This window comes from Puntigrus tetrazona, chromosome 24 (assembly GCF_018831695.1).
Source record: "Puntigrus tetrazona isolate hp1 chromosome 24, ASM1883169v1, whole genome shotgun sequence".
NCBI lineage: Eukaryota > Metazoa > Chordata > Actinopteri > Cypriniformes > Cyprinidae > Puntigrus > Puntigrus tetrazona.
In genome coordinates, this window is record NC_056722.1 from 14,022,314 (window position 1) to 14,049,652 (window position 27,339).

Sequence of the window (27,339 nt, forward strand, 5' to 3'; positions counted from 1 at the left end):
GGAGAAAGAAATACAATGAACAGAGGACTTGTATTTTAGCCGGAAGCTAAAGTTGAAGTTGAATGAATGGTGTTAAATGATGAATTTGTCTATTGCAAACATGCCACTCTTGACTTCACAAGATGTTAATTGCTGGATTGGAGACGTGTGGATTGCTCGTGAATTGTTGTGATGTTTTAATCAGCTGTTTGCGCTCTCATTCTGACGGCACCCATTCACTGCAGAGGATCCACCGGTGAGCAAATAATGTAATGCTAAATTTCTTTGAATCTGTAAATACTCTTTCAGCAAATATGCATATTGCGATACCTACGTTGTTGATATTTCAATCATTTCAATGTATCACGCAGCCTTGTTTTGAATGATAACATTTTATTGTTATCACCCTTGGTGTGAACAGGCTTTAAAAAGTTACACTGCTGCAGTCTCTCCCGGCACTGCAGCAGAAGTTTTACTGATGTATTTGTGAGATCGAAGGGCACCGGATGAGGATTGCCCAACCGCATTTTACATTCCTGCATGCCCCGGACAATCCCCATTGCACATGGTGTGATGATGCCGTCGCTATATGTGTTTCAGTGGTGTCATCTTATCGCTACTAACAGGGAAGGGAGGGTTAACGCTATTTTTCATGGGGGTTGCATTTAAAATCAACCCCCTAAAATCCTGTTGTGTGATTTATTACATCTAAAACAGTAATGAATAAAATCATTCTTTGGTTTTAAGGGGTCACGTATTTCTTTAAAGCTTAGTAGTTAGTACCACACTAAAGGTACATGGAAATCAATTACCTTTATTGATTTTAAATTTGATTTCTTTAGACATTAGCTCCATTATTTTTAATGGTAACATAAATTGGAGTTGATGAATTATCCAATAATGCCTAGAAAGCATCCTCTGAGTACAAGTGCACTAATGTTGTTCATTAGATACATCACATAATGGGTCTGATCTAAAAGACCTGTGATTTTTATTGACCGCTCTCTGTCACAGCTCATTTGTCATATTTGTCTCTACAGAAAGTAAAAATGAGAGAAAATGTTATACAGTGTTAATGCTAATTTATAAATGCTGAATGTTGCCCATGCTCTTACCTTTATAGGTCATACTTTATTTTTAGTCCCAGTTCTCACTAATAACTAACTCTATCTATTTTTGGCATTTGCCTTTATTGAAATAGGATAGTGGAGAGTAGACAGAAGAGCAAAGTAAAGCCCTCTAGGCTATGGGCACCAACAACTAACTTTGACTTTTGCTTTTGATCTCCTAATTGTTGTTTATAATATTTAGGAAAGTAGTTGTTAAAGTTATAGTTCACCCAAAAATTTAAATTACCCTATAATCTATTCACCCCCAAAGCCATGGTGGTGTATGTGACTGGGCTCTTCATTATTTTAAAGCTCCATAAAATGGCATATATCTGTCGTAAAACTAACCTGCACACCTCCAGGGGGTTAACACATGACTTTTGAAGCAGATTGATTGGTTTTTGTAACAAAAATATTTCTATTTTTTCAACTCATATCACTGATTTCTGTCTTCTTGGCTGACCTCTGACCTGACATACTGTATATCGTAAGCTACAGTCTTTCTTGTAGTGAAATTCAGCTTTTAATTCATTACCAGCATTTAGTATTGCTCCATCCTCATTTATCTATTCTCTTCTGAGCCTACACAATAAATTCAGCATCTGTTGTCAGTGATTTGAGTTAGAATTGCAGAAATAGAAATATTTTTGTTACAAAAACCAATCTATCTGCTTAAGTCATTTGTTAACCGCCAGAGGCTTACAGGTGTTTGTATAGGTAAACAAAAAAGTTTTTTTTGGGTGCGATTAATCGTTTGACAGCACTAATAATAAGCAACTACTTAATTGGTAACATTTTAATTACAATGTGGGAATACAGAGCGTTTTGATTTTTCCCATTCATATATGTATGAGTGCATTGTCTCTGCCTTATGATATAAACGCTATTCATTGATGTTATACTCAGATGGGAAGAATACTGGCAGAGCTCTGTAGCTGCTGTGGTCTGTCTGGAATTTGCGTCATCAGCCCTCAAGATCCGTATAAACAGTGTCAAAGCTCTAAACTGCAAGAGAACAAATGACGCCTCAAATCTTGATTGACTGCAACCTTTTTTTTTTTTTTTTTTTTTCAGATGTGCAGCGTATGCCATCTTCATGAAAAAACAATAAACACAGAGTGAAGCGCACTTCACAGAATCTGTAGTCTGCAAATACATCATATTATTTTTTTCCTACTGTAATTGTATGATGGATTTACAGTAAGACAAGCCAAATTTCACAATCAGTATTCTCTGACATCTCTAAAACAAATACTGTCCCCACGGCACTAGCAGGAGAGATGAACCATTGTGTTTTTGCTGTCATTGTGTTATTGTTTGTTGCCATTTTGTGGTAATGTGTTAGTGAGCGGAAATTTATTGGCCGGTAATAATACAACGATAATCAATATCTTGGTTTGTGTAACAGGAGATGGTTTACGCTTTGCGTTTAAACATCTAAACATCTTTTAATTACTTTTTAATTTTCTGAAATACATTTTTATTAGAATTATTGCATATTGATAATTTATAAAATATTGTCACTTATTGTGTGATAGTATATAATACAATGCATAATATTTTTTTATATTAAAGTCATGTATGCATATTTTAAAAAGGCAAAAAATATATACTAGAAATGAAAATATAAAATAATTGCTCTATTGATACACTAATAATAGTTTTAGCAGTTATCCACCAATAATACCTCCACTGATATTTTGTGTAATTCTGGATGTCTTTATTTTGTGCAATATACTTAATTCATACTATAATTCATGAGACGGCATGAGGTCTCAAATTTTAAAGTGCATATAATGAGTCCAGGTGGTTTCAGTAGCACTGTCACAGCTCCTCACATAGCACCCTAATATAAAATACACTGTTTAGCACTTAATGGCTCCTGTTTACTATTTGCATACTAGACAAATTATTAAATGATTACACAGGAAACATTTAAAGAGTCACGCAGTTTCATTTTATCTGTAGCTTTTATGAGCTAGAATTAAAGTTAAAGGGAAGTGCCATTAATATGAAGCAGTTAAGACACTAAAGGCTCCATTAAGCAAACTTCTCATTGTTTTAGGATTGTTTTTTTTTTTTTATAGAAGTACATTAAATTCTAACATGAACCAAACACCCTTCTGGAGACACTAGTTTTCTATTAATAATGTATATTCCATGATGAAGTTTCTTTCTTTCTAAGACTGAATTCTTGAGCTCTTGAGTCAGATTGTTGAACTGTATCATGAGCATTATAGGCTGCAATGACTACTTTATTTATCATGGTCTACTCCAGCGGTTATCCACAGTAAAGTTATAATACTGCCATCATTTACACATCTTTATTCCAAACCTCTATGGTTTTCTTTCTTCTAAGAAGCACAAAAAATATATTTGAACTTTTTTTGTCCATTTAGAGAAAGTCAATGAGGTCCAAAATAACACTGGCCCCTACTGACTTTCAATGTATGGACAAAAAAACAGGCTTTTCTCCGTATCTTCAATCTTAGGGGTCACTTTATGAAGAACATTATTTATATCTAGAGTGCTGAAGCTTGCAAGTCTGCAAAAATCAGTCGAGACTCTGCTGATGTCAGAAAAAGTAAAAGCGAAAGTCTTTCTCTGTAACTCTAACAAGTTTACAGCCTTGTTGTGAAGGACACAGATAAATGGTCCCTCCGCAACCTCCTGCTTTTCAGCGGTTGTTAATTTGGCCTCAAGCAATGCTTAGATCCCTAGATGTGTCTCAAGTGAGGTCGCTCTGCTGAGCGCTGACACACAGGTCTGCTGGCACTAGCCGTTGTAATAGCGGTTAAGTAATAGTTGGACTTATGTGATTTGTGAATGACTGTGTCAGAGAGATAAAGAGAGCAAGACAGACTCACAGCCGCTATCATGACAGGAGCATCCATACAGTTCATTCTATCCGAGGACATTTTGGGATAACTGTAATAGGATTTCCATTCTATCTTTGGTACGGATGTAAGAGGTTATAACCTGTCTCTCATTCTTTCCTTGCAGGAAGAGTTGTCAAATAATCTGATACTAGTTAGTAGTTCACACAGCATGGAAACTTCTGAGTTTGTCTGATGTCACTTCCTCTTAACTCCCTCACACTCTGAGAACACGGGCGCCAAACTGAGTCTACATGGGTTTTTAAAGCAGTAGATTGCATTGCTGAAATCTGACAGCACTTCATTATAAAGACTTCTCCTAAATGTCTAAATTGTTCTGTGTGCTCATGCTCCTTTCAGTGAATTAAAGTAAATCTCCCATGAAGGAAGAGGGCACAGCATCCAGCCGCCCTCAAGGACAGCTGTCCCATCAGAAGCTCATAAAGCCATGGCAACAGACAGCGATCTCTGCCCCTGCGGCACAAAGCAGCTCTCTTAGTAATTGAACTTAATACTTGGTTACATTTTTGTACATTTGCATTAAAAAAAAACAACTTTGACTTAATTCCAGTATATCTAATTCATGATGAAAAAATCAATTGCGTAATTTCTGGCCCTCTAGCATGCCTAAATGCAATTGAAAAACTGGATTAGCATTAATCAGGCAAACGGATCGTCTGGCCCTAAACTCACATCAATGGTTGAGCCAGTGTTGCTGTGTCGGACAGAGGTGCGTTTACCAATGAAACTTGATGTTTAACAGCCATAGTATGATGCATTGCTGTTGAAACTAGCTAGCTGTAGGCGCTAAAAGCATTGTGGATAGCGCATTGTCATATAGCGTAACTGCGCTCAGCACAATCCGAGCTCAATTCCTGCCTCAAGCTCCCCTCTCTTCACCCAACTCAAATGTGTATATAGTATTTTATGGAAATAAAAGATTAAAATATATCCTAAATGTACTTGGCAGATTTATGTCACATGCAAGAAAATGCTTCTAAACTTCATGGTACTAAACTCGAGAGCTGTACATTCAACCACACAAGTTTGCAATGCTGTTTCCAATTGTTCATTAGGACTACTGATTCAGTGAAGTTATGTTTATGTAGAAACCATAGTATTAAAAAATTACCTTGTTTTTTCAGACACAAGCAATGATTTAATTGAAGGACGTTAAAATAGTCCATGTGATATCAGTGCTTCAACGTTTGTCCTATGAAGAATATGTTTTATGCGCAAAGAAAACAAAAATAACAGCTTTATTTTACAATATATATATTGTGTCAGTCTTCGATGCATGTTCACGAGATTATCACTACATATGCGTGCGATACCGCTGATGGAGGAGCTGACGTTCTGACACTTAGTTCATTGTCTGTATTCAAATAAGTAATGCTGGGCAGAAAATTGCAAGTTATCCTCTCTGTTGAAACCTTTTTTTTTTTTTTTTTTTATGTACAGCGTGTGTACAACGTTTTAGTTACATCGCTGTCTATGCATGATCAGAAAGCTCGCAGATTTCAATAAAAATATCTTAATTTGTGTTCCAACAATGGGCGGGTCTTACCATGTTTTTTAAAACACTACAATGATATATCTATTATGTGTAAATATATAGTTTTATAGAAACTAATTTGAAGCACAATGATGTATCATACACGTGAAGAACAGTGACAACAAAATTGCAGTATTATCAAAAACTATGGTGTTCTACCAGATGCCACATAAAATATGCAGTCAAAAGACCACGCTAAACTTTTTTAAGAGATGTGTCACAGTATGTATGATTTGCTTAATGTAATTAAAAAAAATAATTCCAGTTTACTGTAAATATGCAAGACCTTTAATTATTTTCTGCCATCAAATAACAAGGAGGATAACAAAATGCAGTAAGTGGTAAAGCAGTTTGCATTACAAACCATTGTGTTTATAATTATAATAATACATGATGAACTGAAGCTGTAAAATAACCGGAAGCAGCTGAGACCAGTAACCTCACTTATTCAAGTTACAAAAAGCGGATAGACAGGGAAATATATACACAGACTATGCGTTTATTGATTTATTTTTTGTCCGTTACAAAAAAGAGTTTTTATTTTTAGGTGAACTATTCCTTTAAGATTCATGTCACACTGGTTTTACTGCAGGAGAAACACCCCCTCTGAACAGAGCATTGATCTTTTCTATGCAGATCGCTGCCTGTTTCTCTCACAACACCATCCGTGAATGGGAGATCTATTTGTCCGTTGTCATGGGGATGATGGCATACACTATCACCACCACAATGCCGGGACACCTTTGTCTCGAGAATTCATGTCCTTATCTAGCTGTCAGGTTAATGCAGACCAAGAGCTTTTCATTACACACACGCTTTACAAGCGGCGTTCAAAACTCATTTCAAGTGAAAATGACCCTCCTGCTTTAATGTCCTCTAGAATGTGGCTGATTCTACCTCCGTAAGCATCATTTCAATCTGTTACAGCTAACTAATGCGCAGGCACTCAAACGAGCGTGTGAATTGTATCTCCAGATAAGAATCAGCTTGTTTTTCCTGCGTATGTTAATTAATTTGAGACTGACTGCTGAGTTCACAGCTTAATAAATTTATTCATGAGAACATCATTTAAACGGATCCCATTTAAACCTGATTAAAAGTGGCTATACAACTGCTCTTTTCTATTCCCAGTGGACATACAATATTCACCGGCTCAGTAAAATAATGCTTAGGGTGTGTCATCCCGTGAAACTCATTTCAAAGATAAGGGGAAGTTCACGAAGTCTTTGCTCTTATCGAAGAAACATATTTCAGTCATTTTAGGGAGATGTGCTTTGCGAGTAAATGCACTGAATAGGAGGTGTCGTGCATCTATTTTTTATTACATGCACTTTAGCTTTCATAAACCAAGTATAATTGCAAATGAAGTTGGTGTAGAAACAGAAATTTTACACTAAATTTTAGAATTAATTACAAACAAGTGGCAAGTAACACACTGAACTGAACTTGAAATTGCAAAATAGAAAGCTTGACAAAGCATTTTCTTGTAAAAAAAAAAAAAAACTCTAATCTCTAATTTTAGTATTAACAACAAAAAATGTTATTGTAAAATTCATACATTTTATTTAATCTACACTGTATGAATAAATAAATAAATAAATAAATATATAATGCCACCATTTGAATGTTGGTAAGTTCCATAAACCACAACAAACAAATAATGAATAAATAAATAAATGAAGGAAAAAAAAATATTATTTTATTTATGTATTTGTAAAGACGTCATGAAATCCTTTTTTATGTAAAAAAAAACCAGCTCTGACATTTTAATTTGTTCCACTGTCACGACAAAAATAAGGTTCTAAAAATAAAAGATCATGGAGACGATTTTGAAAAATGTGCAACTCATTCAGTTCAATTTTCGAGCTGTGTCTGCATGGTAACGACGTCATGAAATCCTGCATGTTTAACTTGTTCCAAAGCACGACAAATAAACTCTAAAAAAAACCCCATGGAGACATACAGTACTCATTCCGAGCGTCCCAGACGTACGTGACAGCGAATAAACTTTGTTTCCAAAGCGAATAAAACCCCGGTCATTTTACCAGCATGTGACGGTCTACCAGCATGTGACCTCACATAAACCTTTGGACTGAACTTATCACGCATAATAAGTTGCGTGAGAAAATGCGCTGGAAGGTAGTCCTGATGTTATTTCTGTCAGACGGCTCACTTTAAGGTTTTTTCCGACTGTGGCCACCTCTCACTTGACACTCGCGAGCATGTGAGTTTTCAAATAACTGTAGTACCTCAATTTGACAACTGACTGAATCACTCAAGTCTGAAATAACCCGCATAATGCTTGAGGTATGATATGAAAGATGTCAACCTACTGACATTCACTGTTACCTCGCAGGAAGACGGTGGTGAATAGAGCTGCTAGCGTGCCTAAAACAACTTTAATAGAAAATGATGAGACAAGTCATTCTTCCGTGCAGTGTATTCTCAAAGGGCAAACAATCTTCTGCATACATAATTTAGCTTGAAGGACAGCTATTCAAAGAGCGTCGTACTGAGAAAAGAGAGAGCCAAAGCAAAAATTCATATCTTTATCTGAGGGTGCTTTCGTTAAACTACCTATTAAGTCAACGAGAGCTTTCTTTTAGACACTTGCTGCAAGAGACACCAAAAGAAAATTCAAGTTCAGTGAACCAGTTCAGCAAACAGCTGCTGTTGAGATTAATTGCAAAAGCCATACGCACATACATAGATATTACAGACCTTGTTTGGGATGGCTCGGTTTTGAGGTTGTTGTATTTCTCAGGAACATTAGCATCTGCATCTTTCTTTTGTCCATATTTATATCCAATGTTTTATCCCTCCATACTCTGCAAAGGGAATGAGATGTTAAATCCTCTTGACATTAAATGCCTGTATCTGATATTAGGATATGGAATATCAATAGGGACTTTAGACTAATTGCTATATTAGCTGCAAGAAGGACTGATAAAATGAAATCACATTTCACAATCACTGCAGCCAGCGATCGGAGAGCATGCCCGACTAGAGAGATGCATCCATAAATCTTAGTGATTAAAATTTATGGGTATATTATTTATTTATTTATTTGGTATCCAATTGCAATTTATATTCTTCAGTGTCTGTTCTCCCATGCTGGTTGTTCAAAGCACATTTGGGCACACTGAAATTATCTGGGATGTTGGATGGAGAGTCAAAAAAGTTAATAATTAAGATAAAGTTTATATATATAATGTATAATAAAATAATACAATTTAAAATACCTGTTTTTTATTTGAACATATTTTCATTACTCCAGTTTTAGTGTCACATGATCCTTGAGAAATAATTTTAATATGCTGATTTGCAAGAAATTTCTATTAATTAAAGACACACACATGCATATATATATATATATATATATATATATATAAATAATAAAACACACGCACACGTACAGTACATGCATATAAATAAACAAGAAATATAATCATGTAAAAATAGTTACTGCAATTGCATTGTGCAGTAAAATATATTATATTATTATTATATAAATTTTTTTACATGCAAATAGACTTCCATACAAAACATGAATCAGATGAAAACTGCAGTTATTTGTTCAGTCCTGTAGTGTTTGATGAATAGGGAGACGGTTCAACCCCTCAAAGTGCATTGACTCTCTGGAAATAAGAAAAGTGCCGTACACAAGTGAAAAGACAATTGAGACTGACACAGTTTAATCAATGTTCATATAAAAACCTGCAAGCTCCGTATTCACCGGCACATCTGTCATAAGTGTCACGAGGACGTTTTGCAACAATGATTGCACTGATGATGATGGGGTACAATGACACAGGGCAGAACTGAGACATATATATTATAGAGGAAATAAACATAGCCGGATTCCATTACAGATAATCATGTCTTTCCACAACTGTCAACATCTTAATCGCACATCTCAAGAAAAGGATGTGAGATTCTCTCTGCATTACTTTGCATTCCTCAACCCCTCCTTCAGGTCCAGCTCAGCTGTAGAAATAACCTCCCAGTCTCTCAGCATGCAGTAGTAGCTGCTAAGTGTAATTGTAAATGACAGTATTGCACATTAAAATCCCTTGATATATTTGGGCTCTGATGACACATTAACGCACATGCACACTGATCCGCTCTGAAATCTGTACTAACTCAGTTTTCTTGTTTTTGCAGCTATTTTTGTGCCGCTATCAGAGGTATCAATTCTGAAATACTGAAATAAGGTTTCCATTGCATACTATCTCTTCTATATATATATATATATATATATATATATATATATATATATATATATATATATATATATAAAATATTGTTTTTAATTATATTTGGTCACTACTGTTAAAAAGTTGGGGTGAAATTTGGATAGCACTTCATTTTAAGGTCTTGTTGCTCATGTACTATAAAATAACTAGGAATCTAAGTTACCTTTTATTACTAAAACTTTCGTAGCTAAACTGTAAAAAATGACTTTTAACATGGTATATTCCTGTAAGATTTACAGGAAAAAACTTTCCCAGATTTTTTTGAAAATTCACCATGGCTAAATGTTTAAATAAAAATACAAAAAAACTTAATATTGTGAAATATTACAATAACTTTTTGCTATGTACATATTTTAGAATATTTTTTATTCCTTTGATGGCAAAGCTGAATTTTCAGCATCATTACTTCAATCGTCAGTGTCACATGATCCTCTAAAATCATTCTAATATGCTGATTTGCTGCTCAAGAATATATTTAATATAATAATATTTAATATAATAACATTTAAAACCTGTTTTTGTGAAATGTTTTCTTGAAATGTGAATAAAAAGTAATCATTTAGTAAAACATTTATAATATTTCAAACTTTACAAAACTATACAAATATTTTGTATTTAATACTATTATTCTTTATTGGTAGGCCCAGAATCTGAGAATTTTTCATATTTTCTAACTATTGATTTTGGTGGAAATCCTGTGAAATGGAAAATACCAAACTATTTAATTACCAAACACGTGATTTTGTAGAAAAGGCAGTGATTCCGCTTGTAATTCTTTTGATTTACTACTGTATGTATCAGTAATTTTACTGTATTTCCTTAATTAGTACTCCATATAGTTTCCCTATCCGCCTCATTAGTTCTTTGTATTTGTACGGACATACACTAGATTATGTCTGCTTGCTGTAGGTGACAGGGTTCTTGCAAGTCATGGAGAAATTAGAAATATGCAAAATTCAGCAACAGACCCTCGAATAAGTTCAGAGAACAGATGGCAGACTGCAAGAGATGGTATTTAAGAGGCTATCATTACTTGGAAAAGCACCAGAGAAGAGTGTGTGGAATGTGAGAGAGGGAAATCTCAAGTCATCCATCTCTGAAAATGCTTCACAGTGAATAGAAACACCAATTAGTTAAAGTTACACGGGCATCTCTTCCCACAAAAAGCAGTAGCTCGCAGCTCTTAGCTGCACAACTCTGAAATGCTGATAGCTTGCAAAACATCCCAAAGAAAGAAGAAAGAAAGGATGACCAGTGAGTGGGAGTGAATCTGTTATTCATTACGATTCCTTTCATGTCCTATCAGCCCACACAGCTGGAGATGCTGCTCATGAACTGAGATTCACATTTTAAGGTATAGATTGATTGAACCCCGAGAGTGCTGTTGCATAGTTACAAGACAAAAAAAGCCTCCAAAATGCTGAGTGCCCTTCTTTGAATATAAGGAGCTTAAATTACTGCAAGTAATATTGGAAGAATGGTCTGCATGTTAAAAAAGAGGGGATGCTCTATAGCCTGTTGTGTGTTTCAGGTATCTTGAAGGTGTCCTGAAGACATCATAAATACAGAAACACTTCTCCTGACAATTTGAAAGCATTTTGTAAGTGCAGAGAATCCAGTGTGTTCTCTGAATGATTTATGAAAAATTTCACAAAGGGTTGGGCGATATATCAAATATTCACAATATATTTTGCTGCGATGTAAAATTAAGCAAAAATTTCCCCTTAGAATAATTTAGGCCTAACTCGCAATACAAGAGTGTTTTGATTAAGATAAAAAAAGATTTTTTGTGGAAAAAATGTATGTGATTTAGTTGCATGTCTTGTATTCATTGAAAAACTAATTATATTTATAAACAACATTATAGAGCAATAAATATAAAAAATATAGGCCTAACCAGTTAATAAAACAGCAACATTAATAATAATACTGATACGCTTAATACATTTAATAATAATATTTGTAATATTTTGTGAATACAATTAAATGAAAAGTTAATCAGTTAATGGATTTACAAGACTGTGGTATAGATAAAAGATTTTTATCCATAACTAAAAATCTTAGATTGCTCTGGTCAAACAGGTTTGTTCACACAATAAACTCATGTTCATAAGATAAATACTGTATATTGTTCATATGAAGCATAAGAAGTCATACCCACAAGAAATGGATGTTGTTCCCTCAGCATTGGACCATGTGGTCGCCACATGAAGATGTCTTTACTTCGCCAAAATGAAAGTGACCACAACATATTATCAAGTTCCCACAAATTAATATCTCTTGACCACAGCAAAACTGAGCTAACCAACATGTCCCCTCCCGGTCACCGTAGTTGACAGCTCAAAGCAGAACGATATGGATTAGCCAGTACACTGCTGCTCTGTTAAGGGATTTCTTGAAACATCTTTCATTTTATGACAGGGAGTTTTCTTCCACTCCCCCGCACCCATCAATCCATCACAGAACCTCCTGTACAACATTTACAGGGGTATTTACTGGTGCATTCAAAGCATTGGCTAGCACTGAAGCTCAAGGCTAGGCCATTCTCCCAAAGCCTTTGACGAAAGCTTAAAGAGAAGCTGTATCAATACTATCGGCATCTGTCAAAAACAGAAGGACAGACATTGTAGAGAAGACGTCAAGCGTCGCGATAAAACAGACTCAAGGTTTAAAATGAGACAATGCCAGCGGTGCTGTGAAGAGCTAGGTAAGTCAATGAGAGCTAATAGCTAGCACTTTCAGTCTGATTAGATTTGCCCATTGGAAAGTCATTACACTAGAAGCTGTGGCTCCAGGGTTTCCCCGCAACCTTTTACAAGAGTGCATCAATTATACATAGCAGTCATTTGTCAAATTGATTTTAAGAAACTAGATGTTTTGTTTGCACTTCTGTCTTTTCCTTATGTCTCGAAAGTGATAAGTGATGTCTGTATTAGCAAATTTTAAGATTAAGCGCCTCATTTAGAAGAACATTTTGAGTGGTGATGAAATATTCAGTAACGCAAGTCGAGGCTCATAATTGATCGTATTAGGAATTGTTAAAGGAAAATGAAAAGGCTAAAGGTTGTCTTCATTAGCATCATTAATTGAAAACAGTCGGAGCGTGACACACAAAAGCCTGAATTTAATCAAGTACATCAATGGATTCCTCTTTGACATCCGCAGTAGGTTTGTCAGGACTTTGAAGAAGTAGTGTAATTTGTAGACCAAGCATTCAGTGGAGCATATCTCTGCATTATGAAATATCATTTGTGGGCCTCTTGACACTCCTGACTTTATTTTTCTGTGGATTTCCTCTGCATTTATGGATCAGCGGTCATTTCTCTTGAAGCTGAGATCGAAAGAGATTGGCTTAGCTCCCAAACTCCTTAAAACCTTGGAGCTTGTACAACCAAAAATTTTCATAGCCCAGTCAATAAAATCTCTGGGGTATCGACATTGTGGAGATGAGCCTGGGACGGGCCCGAGCAGAGCTCTCTGTAGCCGGTGCCAATCACTTTACTCGCATTTGCCATGGCAGTCAAACACATACTGACCCCTGAAGCTCAGCAACATTACCGTTCGTTTAATTTTATTCGCCACATTTTATACAGCCAAGATTTTTTGGGATAAATCAATGGTTATAAACTGCTAACTTTAGATATGGAGGTCATATTTAAAAGGTGCTGCCAGCACCTCTCATTCATATTCCTTGACAGTTGCACACTTACTTCAAGGGTTTGGAGCTGGTATGTCATGACTAGAGTGATAAATAAGAAATAAACTGTGTGAAAAGAAGCGCTGGTAACAAAAACACAGAGCATTTCCATTTCATGACTGTGGAGCCCCCAAAAGGACATGAAAAAAAGATATACACGGAAAAATCTTATTTCAATGCTTTTGCATTCTCTTGGAGAACTTTTAAATGGTTGTAAGAACTTTTATGATGGAATGGGTGGAAAGAACAGATTCAGAAAATTATTAGGAAATTTGCAGAAGAATGCAAATGTTTTGCAAACAAACGCAACAGATTTGTGAGAACATTGACAATTTTCAATAGTTTTATTTATAGCTAAAACAACAAAAAAGCTATTTGACATTCAACTATTATAGCTTTATGACATTTTCACTGATGTCATGTAACATTTCATAACTGGCATTCTGCCTGAATATGTAATATTCTCTTGAACTTTTATCTCTATGAAGCAAGCTCATTAATCTGTATAAAGCTTTACAATGCCACTCTCCACAAGGACAGTGTCTTTCACCTGGAACGGCAAGCACCATATATTTCTATTGCTCTACAGCAGATCATCTGACTCAGGTAATAACAATATCCGAGTATCACATTGGGTGATCCTTCAGTATTTCCCCAGTCATAATGACGGGAATTGATTCCATGCTTAAGAAGTGACCCAAACTGTAGAGCACGTATTGATGATGCGGGACAGCAAACTGTCCCACTTCAAGATGCATCAGGCACGATAATGTACAAAGTGGCCAATCGATATGGCTTGGCAGCACTAGCTCTTTGCAGTGCCCATAATGTGATGTGTACTCAATCAATAACCTCTCTTGGTTGACAGACAGACTGATGTGGTCCAGGTCATTTTTCTTGCACTCTGTGCAGGTGAGGCTCAGCCACAGCGAAGAAAGACAGGAAATTACATGAACGTCCCTGGTGACAGGTGACTAAAGGGAAGTTAGAGTCCCAGTGGAAGAACATATTCATAGGACTGGATGGAAGCGGTGGCAGGTGATTAAAACCTTGGGATCATAAAGCAAGTAGATGTTTCATGCTTTAGCAGGTTTGGCTGGATTCCCTTACCAAGTCTTTCCAATAGAACACCATTACATGGAAAAATCTGGGTTGAGAAAAGATGTACATGTACAAAGCTGCTTGCTCAGCTTTTGCTTTGGCTGGGCTTGGTGGCACCAAAGGCTTTTGAGCTTTTGAACAGTCAGTGAAACGTATGTCCACATAAGCAGAGGCTGAAGTGGAATTTCTTTTATTTATTTGCTCTCCTCATTCATATTCCGATGACACAAACCAGCCTGAGAAACATCAGGCAGCTTGGGAATATTTACATTAGCCCTTTGATTATTTGTTTCAGGCTTGGAAACTCTTGGTTTCATATTGACCACTGCATGGGAGACAAAATAACTGGAATATTTACCGAAATTACCATTAACGTTTCTGTTTAGTTATAAAATTTTTCCAACCTGGTCTCTTAAAAAATTTGCACAATCTGTGCACTTTTTGTGCAAGTACCTCGTCTCTCAAATACATCTCTGTGAGTTAGCAAACCGTCTATAAAAACCCATAGATGTGAAGGGGGGGTGGTCCTCCCTTAATTGTTAAGGATCCACCCATAAAGCCCCAAAAATTTACTTGCCATTCCGCTGGTTTTTCAAAAATTAGAATACTTAAAATATATTTTAAAAAAAAAAATGAATTGAAAAGTGTTGATTGCTGTAATACATGTAGATCTGCTCATGTCACACTATATGTGACCTTTGCAGGATAAATTTTTCAACAACTTGTAAAGACTGCCTGTATAGCTCAAAATTTGCATTCAGACTCTTTTTGCCAGCATGGGTCTAATATTGTTTTTTTTATGCTTTTTTACTGCATTGCGCATAACCAATCCAACACATTTCTGTTGACTTTATGAACACAATGGCCTACCAGATGCATTTTCACTGAAACCTCAGAACTTACATTCATAAATTGTATTTGATTTAATTTAGCATTTTTTCTAATAAATAAATAGAAAATAAAATATAAAAATAAAATGATGTTCGTTGACTAAAATTACATTGTTTTTCAAACATGTCAAATTGAATATGTAGAATATTTCACTTAATTTTTGTTAAATTTTTGTTTTATTTTTGCACTGACTTTCATTTGATTAAAATGTTATTTTACTTAGACAAAATTTGTTTACATTTTGGGTGAATCAAAGGTTTTTATTGATACTAAATTTTAGTTGCAATTAAAAACCTTCGTTAAAAGCATTGTCTTTTGTATTGTTGTTAACACTGCTCCACTGCCACGTCTTTTCAGAGGCACATACCCCTCTTTGTTACACTTATTTTTGCCACCACAGGACAAAATATTTAATCCCAAAGCTCATGTAACACATTTCATAGATTTATTGGAACCTGCTGGATGAGCTTTTGTAACAGACAAAACAACTACAGGCGATGTGTGTCCTCACAGGCAATGACGTTAATGGACAGACAGAAGCAAACAACCTTGCAAGCGGTTCCTGGGTCAGAAAGCGAGAACCATAGGGCTCTTTCTAAAGGGATTATCCCAATGAAGCCGCCATGCATACATGGATGCGCATCGTAACTTCTCTCTTTAACAGCTCCCACTTCATTTAAGTTAATGCAAGCCACTTCTAAAGGATTCACGGAAATAAGGTCAGACAATTTGATCTGTTTTCATTTGACCCCACTCTCTGTAATGTTGCCTGCGGGTATGTGATTTCAAATGCAGCTTTGAGAGGAGAAAGCATGTGACTGATTGATATAAAGAGTTAGGGTGGGAAAATTTATGACTTTAGTAGTTACATGAATTGCACAACACAGTGTGTACAAGTACATGCAATGCAGATAAAAGGACACATTGCTATTGCTGGGATTGAAGTTGTTCAGGAGACTAGATGTGAGACGGCACTCAGTGTCCTCAGAACACCATGACTTCACACTTTTTCAGAAAATCCATGCTTGACTGATGGGACACGCTGCTAATAGGTTTCTACCGAGTGCTTATTATAATACTTCCTAAACCACAAGTGATCTTGCTCTACAAAATGTAAAACAGCCGGAACTCTGTGGACTGAGATAAAGCGCATTAGCTCATTTCAGGAGCAGAACTTTGGTGTTGAGCATGCCTTGTAGTATGGTTTAACCATGTATGCGGTCAGCTTGTAATGTTGGACAGATTCAGTGTTTTAAACGAGTGGGCACTTAAGCAACTCCCTTTATGACATCACTATCAATTTATTCACCACTGCGGAAATGCAGTATCATCTGCATTAATGGTGCATGAACTGTAGTAGGAATCGACACAGATGGGACAGAAGGAATGTGTGAAACATCTACTTTTCACTTTTGGGTGAACTGTCCCTTTAATCTCATAATTTCCTATCATTATTTCGAAAGCAGATTGAATCAATAAAATGAAATACTGTGTTTTAAAACATTGCAATAAATATATTTAATTAATGTTTACATCTTTGACTACCCAGACCCCCTAGCATCCAAAATAATATTTTCCACATAATATTTCCTTTAATACAGTGATGGTTAAATTTCAGTAATTTAATGGTCAAAACACCATGCTGCAAAAACAAACTTTTTTAAAAAATCATGTTTTTTATCCTGCATTCCAATTCATATCAAGTTGGTTCGTTTTAAATAAATAATGGTAACTAAAATAATACAGCTAACTAACAATAAAACACAGTAAAACCATAACACAATAAAAAAAAAAACATGATTTATGAGAGTTTTTGCAAATAATCTCTTCATATGTTCTCATGTTTAATATTTTTAATATATCTTTTTTTATACTAAAAATCAAACAATGATTTTGCTCCTACACAGTTCCTTCATATTAAATCATTCACATCTTACACAAATAATAACCTGCTGTTAATTGCATTGCAGTGTAATCCTCCTGACAGAATTCTACAAAGAAAAAAAAAGAGTGTTCACACATCCGACACATCAAGGTCAGAGAAAGTTATGCATCCTTCAGAATCACCTGCACTGGGCTAGAGATGATTGAGAGATGTCTCTCCTAATAAATATCAATCCTACTCTCATTTATAAAAGGCTCTAGGTCTGTCATGGAAGATTTGATTCATTAGCCCTAATATTCCTGGAGACCTTCTCTCGACCGCCATTAGAATAATAGTCACCTTTTATCCGCTGCTATTTTGACCTCTAGAGATTAATTAGACATTTATTGAATATTGTTGTGTGTTACCGGAGTTAAAACAGGAAATAAATTTGCAAGTAACAGTTTATTTTAAGGTGTCCTTGTCACGTTACATGTATAATAACAATAAATTATGCATAATTACATGCAAGTATCCCTAAGCCAACCTCTAACCTTATAGTAAGTACATGTAGTTAATGTTATTTAGTACTTAAAAGTATAATTACACTGTAACAATGATACCTGAAAATACAGTATAATACAGTATGCATAATAAATGTAACAAATATAAATAATAATAAAGTATGAATACTGTTCAAAGTGTAATGAATAAAATTATAATTCTTAGCAAATACGTTTAAAATTACGTTTTTTGGTTTTTTTACTGTTGCACAGAAATTGAATGACACTTGAACATAAGCTGTACAGAGCACTTGCTTATGTAATAGAATCATGGTACACCACAGGAAATGGTACATTAGTATGCGGTTTTACATTGGCCAGGAATCAATATTTGTAAAGGAAGAAATTAGATATATGAGACACTAACTGACTTAGCATTTCAAATTATGCAAAAGGAACCAGAAAACCTAGAGATGTTTGTGAATTTTCTGCTTGTTTGGTAGCTGAACTACATCACATTATCCCAAAACATCTGAAGATGTGGGAGATTACTATATAAAGAACATTATCGCAGTACATCAGGTGCCGTGTCCATGTAACAAGTTACATATGACCAAATCCCTCTCAATAAAGAAGGGAACAATCAATCAGGAAGCAAAGAATGTGCCAGGTCTTTAAAAAAGAAAGTTATCCTTTTTTAAGAGGTGACCAATGGTACATGTTGAATGAACTATTCCCAGCAGATAGGGTGCAGTGAGAAATACGTGGGTGAAGGCATGGCTGTTGTCTTCGACCTGCTTAGATTGGAAAAGCTCAACCTGCAGTTGGTCAATAAAGGCAGTAAGGTCTACTCACGCTTGATCCTCCCACTCATTCATTTACTGGAGCCATTTATGGGCAGAGAGCTGTGTCACTTCATTCATGCTCTTGTTTGATATTCATGCCATATGCTCGCTCATTCATTGAGGTCCCCTTCAACACAGGTAATCAAAGAAAATGGGATGCTATTTTTGTACTGGTTTTATTTATGCCCTTATTTTTATGCTTACTGATCCCACCCACAACAAACAAAGCACGCACAAAATCTGACTCTGTATTCATAAAATGAATTTATTGTTTTTATGTTACCAAATTTCCCAGAGCTGTTCCTGGACCAATTGATCTTGATATTTGAGACACACGAGAAGAAGGTTTAGTGATTGCTTTTGAGGATGTTAAGGCTAAAATCAAGACAAATATTGTCAGACTGTTTTTTTAAGCTTTAGTCTTGTTGCCAACAATATTTAATTGCAAAGCAAATGGATCCTTAACTTAAATCTAATAAAAAAATTTATGGAAAATTAAATAGAAAGTAATATTAACTTTTGATTTAATTGTCCATTAAAATGAATTTGCCTTTCATTTAAATGGATCCTTAGAAACATTATTTTAAGAAAATAAGAGGTATGTGTGTGTTTGTGTGTGTAAAAAGAGAGACAGAAAAGGTTTGCGCTTGTGCTTTTAATGCATAAGTAGACAATTTAAAGCAACAGTTCACCTAAAAATGAAAATTCTGTCAATTACTCACCCTCGAGTAGTTCCAAATCCGTATGAATTTCTTTGTTTTTGCTGAACAAAGTCACTATTGACTTCCATAGCAGAAAAAAAATACTATGGTATTTTTATCAACAATGGCCCAAAACAGACAAACTTTCTTCAAAATATCTTCTTTTGTGTTCGGCAGAACAAAGAAATTCATACTACTAAACAGTGAGCAAATAATGACAGAATTAGAATTTTTGGGTGAACTATTCCTTTAAATAAACATATGGTTGCAAGGTTAGCTTTAGTACTGAACAAAATATTTTGTACATTTTGACTTATGCATTTTTTTCTTTCTCTTGCAGATATTGGCCATCATATCCATTCTGTTCATCGTTCTTTCCACTGTTGCACTTTCCCTGAACACCTTGCCTGAACTCCAAGTGACAGATGAATTTGGCCAGGCAAATGACAATCCTCAACTCGCTCATGTTGAAGCCGTGTGTATTGCATGGTTTACAATGGAGTATCTCCTGCGCTTCCTGTCATCTCCAAATAAGTGGAAATTCTTCAAAGGGCCACTAAATGTCATTGACTTATTAGCCATCTTACCCTACTACGTCACTATTTTTCTGACCGAGTCAAACAAAAGTGTGCTGCAGTTCCAAAATGTGAGGAGGGTGGTGCAGATATTCCGTATCATGAGAATATTGAGGATTCTGAAGTTGGCAAGACATTCAACAGGCCTGCAGTCTCTTGGATTCACCCTCAGGCGCAGCTACAATGAGCTCGGCTTACTCATATTGTTCTTAGCCATGGGAATCATGATATTCTCAAGTTTGGTTTTCTTTGCAGAGAAGGACGAGGATGCAACCAAATTTACCAGCATTCCAGCTTCATTTTGGTGGGCTACAATCACCATGACCACAGTGGGCTATGGAGATATTTACCCACAGACTTTGCTTGGCAAAATAGTTGGAGGACTTTGCTGCATTGCTGGTGTGTTGGTCATTGCCTTACCCATCCCTATTATTGTGAATAACTTCTCCGAGTTCTACAAGGAGCAGAAACGACAGGAGAAAGCCATCAAGAGAAGAGAGGCCTTAGAACGAGCCAAGAGAAATGGCAGCATTGTTTCAATGAACCTGAAAGATGCCTTTGCACGAAGTATGGAGCTAATGGACGTTGCTGTGGACAAAAGTGATGATAAACGGCCAATGGACAACCACCTTTCTCCAAGCCGGTGGGGTGTTCCACAGCGCACATCCTCAGATACCAGCCTTAGATCCTTTGATAAGAAGTTTCCCGACAGTGGCCCAAATGGCTCAGGGGAATATGCGAGAACACCGAGTCCACAGCATCTTAACGCTCAGAAACTGGAGGAAATGTATAACCAAATGACAAAGACACAGTCCTTCTCAGATCTCAACGCAATCAACAGCACACAACCAGCAGCTGTGTCAAACCATGAGGTAGAGTTGGAGATGAAGGAAGTCCCAACGGCCACTGAACGGCATCCCAAGGAAAGAGCAATCACTGATGTCAGGAGCATATCGAGCATTGACAGCTTTGCAAGCTGCACTGCTGAATTTGGACAGGGTGAGAGGGCATCTTCTTATACAGCGGAGCAGATTCAGCAAAGGCAAGCGAAAGTAGCTCCGAAACTTCACTTTGGCCAGCTGACACCCTCTGACATGAGTCCAGAGGAGAACTCTGAGACTCTCAACCAAGTCATCGACAAGCCACCGGATGGTGATAATTTCAATGAGGTCATAGAGAACATCAGAAGCTCCATTCGAGGCACAAATCCAATGAAGACAAAGGGCCTCAAAGTCAACTTCATCGAAACGCCAGAGGACGCTCCTCTGACACCGCCCAACACATCTTCTCCACAGGATATCAACAACAGTCTTCTGGAAGATGACTCCCCAGAGGGAGAGTGCTCTCCTCTTTGTTCAGATTCAGAAATGCTGGGTAGCATCCCAGTGAAAGGTTTGGTTCTTTCTCCGAAGATGCTAGCTAGTGGATACCATCCTGGAGAGACGGCGCTGCTTCTGGGGGACTTGGAGGAGCAGGATTACCATGAGGAACAGAACCAAACGGAAGTGGCTTCCGCAGCCATCTCCTCACCCAAACTAGCAGCACAGAACTGCACTCAAGTGGTAGTCGGTGGTAATGGTGAGGAAAAGCCAGACTCTAACCAAAGTGAACACAAGGTAGAGAACCACATGTTTACGCCAGAGATCCATATAATGCCAGGGGATGGCAATCACTCGCCATCTTGCGAAACCGGTATGTAACTGTGGCTTGATATTTGGACAGAGTGGAGCGCACTGGTGAAGAAAAGGGCACGCAGATGTGATCTGAAAGATATTTTTGCATGGCATGAAAAGTCCCTTGTAATTGTGTCATTGTCAATAACGCAAAAGAGACTGCAGTTTCTTGCAGACGGGTCCTGGAGAATGCGGGTGCAAACGAGAGGCTTGTTTAGAATGTATTTACCCAACAATGAGGACATTGTTGACCTACCTGTACATTTTACCTTTTCACTTGTTTATTATTTTATAGAGACAGTTGGAACCGTAGGGGGACAGATCTACAAGAGCATGCATATTAACAAAGCTGTTTTACGGTGCTTAGTTTGCTGAGAGCACTCCACGGTAAATATAGAGACTACAGCAATGACAATGCACATAGCCACAGAGGGCATAGTAGATGTCAAATGGGTTTTGTTAGCCTTTTTTTTGGTTTTAAAGAAGGAATTTTCATCAAAGACTGTGAAAAGTGAGCTGCAAAGTAGCGACGTATTGAAACATATCATGACTTTCTGTAGAAATGCAATGTGTACCTAATGCAGATGTGTTTGTGTTTTAGGAATGGTCTATAATGTCACATATTTATTTGGGGGTTTTATTTTGTTTTACTTATTTATTTTTATTATTTTGGTTGAGTACTCAAATTAGCAGCATCAAAATGTCCGTTTAATGACCAGATGAATTGCACCACTTTTTTCTTGATATCAGAGTTGCATATACACCTGTAGTTGCCAAATGAGAATAGCAATCAGAAAATATACAGTAGCTAAAAATACTAATTATATACTGACTATTACTTATCGCCATAGCGAGCGATACATGGATAAAAGTTAGATGTCAACTTTCAAAAAAAAGTTTTAGTTTAAACTCATCATACAAACACGTGGGTACAGCAGGTATATATGTCTTAACTTATCTTTACATACTCAAACATTCAATAGCACAGCAAACAGTCAGTTTAGGAAAAACTAGTCTACATAGTAGTATTAGAATAATTTAACAATTAAATTAGTGGTTCTGGTCATTGAAACCTACAAATGTTAATCACATATATCCGTGTTAAAACTCAAAAACCCAGTCCTCTTAGTAATACAATATTTACTTGTCAGGACCAAAACACAAACTATGTTTTCATTTACATCAAACTTAATTTTCTTCATTTGACAAGAGTACAGTAGTGGAAATGCCACTACAGTTTTAATTTTTCACATGAGTTGCTTCATTATTATTCATATTTCACCATATCTGTATCATTCAGATGCCTGACCTTTGAGTCATTTCTTAACAGAAACTCACATTTGTCTGGTTTTACTGAGTATTCAAGAATATTTTGTTCTCTTTTGAGTTATGTATTACCATCAGGCCGACATGTTTTTCCTGTCACATGAGAGAATATCCATTTTATGTTGCCTTTATTCCAAGATTGCTGGAAATGTATGTATATTACTTGCTTTGGCATGGCAGTTGGCTGATTGTTCAAAATGTACATTGTGTTTGGAGAAAATCACACAATCTGAATGGGCCGAACGAGGATTGTGAAAAAGACGAGGGAGGAGGAGGAGGAGGAGGAGGAACTCAAGACTTCAGCTGGCTCTGGTGGTTACGCTATGGTGGAAAGTGCAATACAGCATACTGCAATCTATGCAGGCCAAGAATTGTGGCACTTTATTTACAGTCTAATGGATTTGTAAGTGTACAGGCAGAGACTTCAATTGTATTTTTCAGATGATATATCTTTAATATTTGAAATATCAGTGTTACCACTCAAAAAAAAAAAAGATTTGACGTTTTACAAAAATACTTTGTGGCTGTCAGAACCACTCCAGTGATACTCTTCAAATAAGATTTTTCTGACAAATTAGACCAGGAGGGTCTTTTATAAATGTCTTCAAACAGGTTCATTTGAAATACGAAAAACAAACTCTTGCAATGATTTAATGGGCTCATAAAAAGTATTTTTGTTTTATTAATTAATGCTGACAGTGGTTCTATTTTTTCTAAACCAAAATTCTGCACGACCACAATTTCCTGCCGTATGGTGGTTGAAATGATGCGTGCCTGTTCATAAACATTTATGAGAAGGCTACAAATCAGTTGGCTTTGTTCATATAGCACTGTACAGAAAATTATACTTTTTATAGGGGGAAAAAAATCAGGTCTTTAAGTAATAGATATGCGTAATATTAAGTTCTCAGGTTTTCTATGACACTAATCTTCTGATATGGTGGATGTCTATGTTTTCTTCATTTAAATAGCGTATCATCTTGTTCCTTTTGTTGTCGTTTTTTGAAGAACGTCGTCACATGCCTGTTTCTGTTTTGACAGACTGTTGAATAATGGCCCATCTCATGCATTCCCACAAGACGGTCAGCTGAGCGTTATACACCTGATATACAGCGGCCCCAAAAATATTTGGACAAAATATAGGATATTTTTTACAAAATATCAAATTAAGATGAATTTATTTTAAAGATACATAGCACAAGCACACTTTTAAAGCAAACCGTTTTACAAAAATAAGAGAGAGAAGTTTTTGGACACTTTTTGGTTGTCAAATATTAATGTACGGTAAAAACCGGTTGGAAAAATTATTCAAAAATGACTCAATCGCCTTGAAAGATAAAGAAAAGTACAGTTTTGAAATAAAAAAATCTTGCAAATGCTACTTAGTGTGATATTTTGTATCAAATTTAAGTGTCCAAATATCATATGGCCATCCTGTATATAAATATTGAAGGTTAAGTCATCAATGAAGTTTTGTAACAAATAATGTGCCTGGCTAGCACTGCCTGTAGGCACTTTTGTTATGGTAAATGGACTTTTTTTTAGAGTGAAATATTTTTCAGCATGTTAAAGTTTCTTCAATTTCCTCAATACACAGCAACAACTGTTTAAAAGGGCTACTTCACCAAGAAATTCTGTCATTAATTATTTACCTCCAAACCTCAATAAATGACTTTCTTCTATGGAACATAGTTGATATTTTGTCCATACATTGAAAGTCAATAGGGTTCAGTGTATTTTGGGCTGCACTGACTTTCTTTATGTGGTCAAAAAAACGTATCTAAACATAAAAACAAAGTACGAGCATGAGTAAATAATGACAGACGTTTCATTTCTGAGTGAACTATACCTTTTAAGTGATGCCAACACAAAATATGTATATGATATAATGAAATGTCTCATGTCTTATAAGTTCTTGCATATGCTCAAAAATACAATTTCAGATCTCTGATCGTTTGAACAGCTCACAAGATATTTATAACTGGTATCCCAGTATTTTTACCTGCCAATGGCAGATGGCAGTTTATTTGAAATTAGCGTTTCAACTATCGCACAAATTCAAGATTCACGTCATTTAGCACCTGTTGAATAAAGACAGATGAGTGGAGTCGATACTGTTAAACTCATTTCTTTATAACACACTCCAGGCAATCAACTGCTTTTTTTTTTTATCTGTAGCATGTCATCATATGACTATAAAAGCATCTCCCATTAGCCTTTATGGGAGCAATAGATGCAAAGGATTTGGGTCTGTGTGACTTTGCTCGTGTGTAAATGGTAAAACGAAGTCTAACAGCTGATGGACTGCGAACAAGCATGTTTCTCATCACATGATCATTTGTGATATATATCGTCATGGCAAGCGTGTGGTTTTATTTTTATTATTTTGTTTGAAAGCGAGGTTAAATATGAATGTGTCATCCCATGTGTCATAGCCTGTTCTCCCATGCATCCTTGCTACATTGTACTTCTTCCTCTCACGTCTTCTGCCTCTTTTCTGTTTTTGTTTGTTTAAATAATGTTATCTTGTATCTCAATGTCCGTAGACACCTTTAAGCTGCAGACTGTTTCTGCACATATCAGCATCTTTGAATGCATGTAGTAATCTGTACAATTATGTGATCACAGAACACTTTGTCATGGTACATGTATGTCAACATTTCTGTAAAATAAACTGCATTGTCTATGTTAAGTCTACTAGCATATGCAGGATAACAAATAAATGTGTAAATAACTCACTTGCGTTCTGAGACCTGTCTTTATTCAAGCCTTTCCTCTTCGTAGTACACCACAGCTAGTCATAAAAAAAATGTCAGAAATTACTTAAACTTCCAAAGAACACTGAAAGATAAAAAAAGGAAATCAACAGTTCTCACAAAAATATTAAGCAGCACAGCTGTTTACCAAACAACATAATGAGAACGTTTTCTCAAACACTAGATCAGATTGTTCAAAAGATTTCTGAAAGATCAGGTAAAATGTAATGCTGCTGAAAATTCTTCTTTACGTCACAGAAATAAGCTACATTTTAAAATGTATTAAAACATAAAGATAATTATAATCGTATTTCATAGTATTGACTATTGTACTGTATTTCTGAGCAGATAAAAGCAGCCTTGTTGAAAAAAAAAAAGAGACTTCTGTTTAAAAAAAAATGTTACATTAGTGGTTTACCCGCAGATCTCCCAAGTATTTCTTCTGTCCTCACTCTTGGGTTTATTTCCTGTTGAATGTAAAAAAAAAAAAAAAACAGATAATAAGTATGTTTACATGATTGACATGTAATCAAATGTAATATCCTGTGCTGATTCAAAGCCAGAGACAAAAATAGGAACGTTTTTTCTAGTTTAATAATGTTGTCAATAAATTCATAGGTGGTATTAAACTAGCTTCCTGCCATTAAGACCTGAAGATCAAAAACGGCATACAGTATATAAACCAACAAAGGGGCCTAAAGTGTGGAATTACTACGCAAAAAAATGTGTCATGGTTTATTTTTTTATAAATAATTTATATATAAATATAATATAGTAACATTGTAAACATTTTCACCTCATTGGTATGAAGATTTTAAGCACCTTTGGCCCAATTACAGAAGTTAATTCTTTTATCCTTATCTGAGCAAAATCCACCCATCATCTAATGCCAGGCTTCACTACAGCAAACGTGTTTATTGAACTAGTGTGACACCTAGTGTTGGTTTATTTTCTACACAACATTTCTCTCAAACTCTCTCAAAGAGAGAGCGAAGAGGAAAACATAGCCTCATTTCTAAATACTAAGTAAAGCTAAGTAAATAGCAAAGACGATATCTTTCTGCTTGTAAATCATTTTAACTGCAGACTTGCTGCAGAAGTGTGTTTAGTTATGTTTTCTCTGAAAACTCTCTCAACCATTTAAATGAAACCCTGATTTTAAAGTTAATTTAGCCATTATTAGTAATAATATTTCATTATTTTCATTTAGGCTAGTTGATTTGCTTGTCTAGAGTATTACACATATTATAGTGTATACAGGTCACTCGTATCAGGTAGTTTTTGAGCTTCGAAAATGTGTATAGTGTCATTTTTACGAAAGGTAATATAATTGTATTAATTTAGTTAGGTAAAATTAACTAAGTACAATTTCTACACAAGTACAAGTATCTACACAAGTACAATATAACTCACATTATATCATAGGTTGTAAATAACAAGTAAAAAAGGAGCTTACATGATGGTCGATTCTTCTTAACTATATTTAAAAAAAAAATTGATATTATCATGCTAATTTCTTTCATTTTTATCAGACATTACGTAATATGTTAGATAGCAACAAAACACTTACCTCAACACACATAAATCCACAAATCCAAAGTTTCTGCTGCAGGCCATTTTTTCCCACCAAAT

General features: G+C 35.7%; 1 protein-coding gene across 1 annotated transcript in view; it reads left to right on the plus strand.

Annotated features, from left to right (window-relative positions):
* The window catches only part of kcnb2b (potassium voltage-gated channel subfamily B member 2b), an 84,079-nt gene extending 58,390 nt beyond the window's left edge, over positions 1-25,689 (plus strand). Inside the window, exon 3 of the mRNA XM_043226893.1 lies at positions 19,718-25,689. Within this exon, the coding sequence (XP_043082828.1) occupies positions 19,718-21,652 (1,935 nt within the window). The 3' untranslated portion in view covers positions 21,653-25,689. The remainder of the gene's footprint in view (positions 1-19,717) is intronic.
* The last annotated feature ends 1,650 nt before the right edge of the window (positions 25,690-27,339 follow it).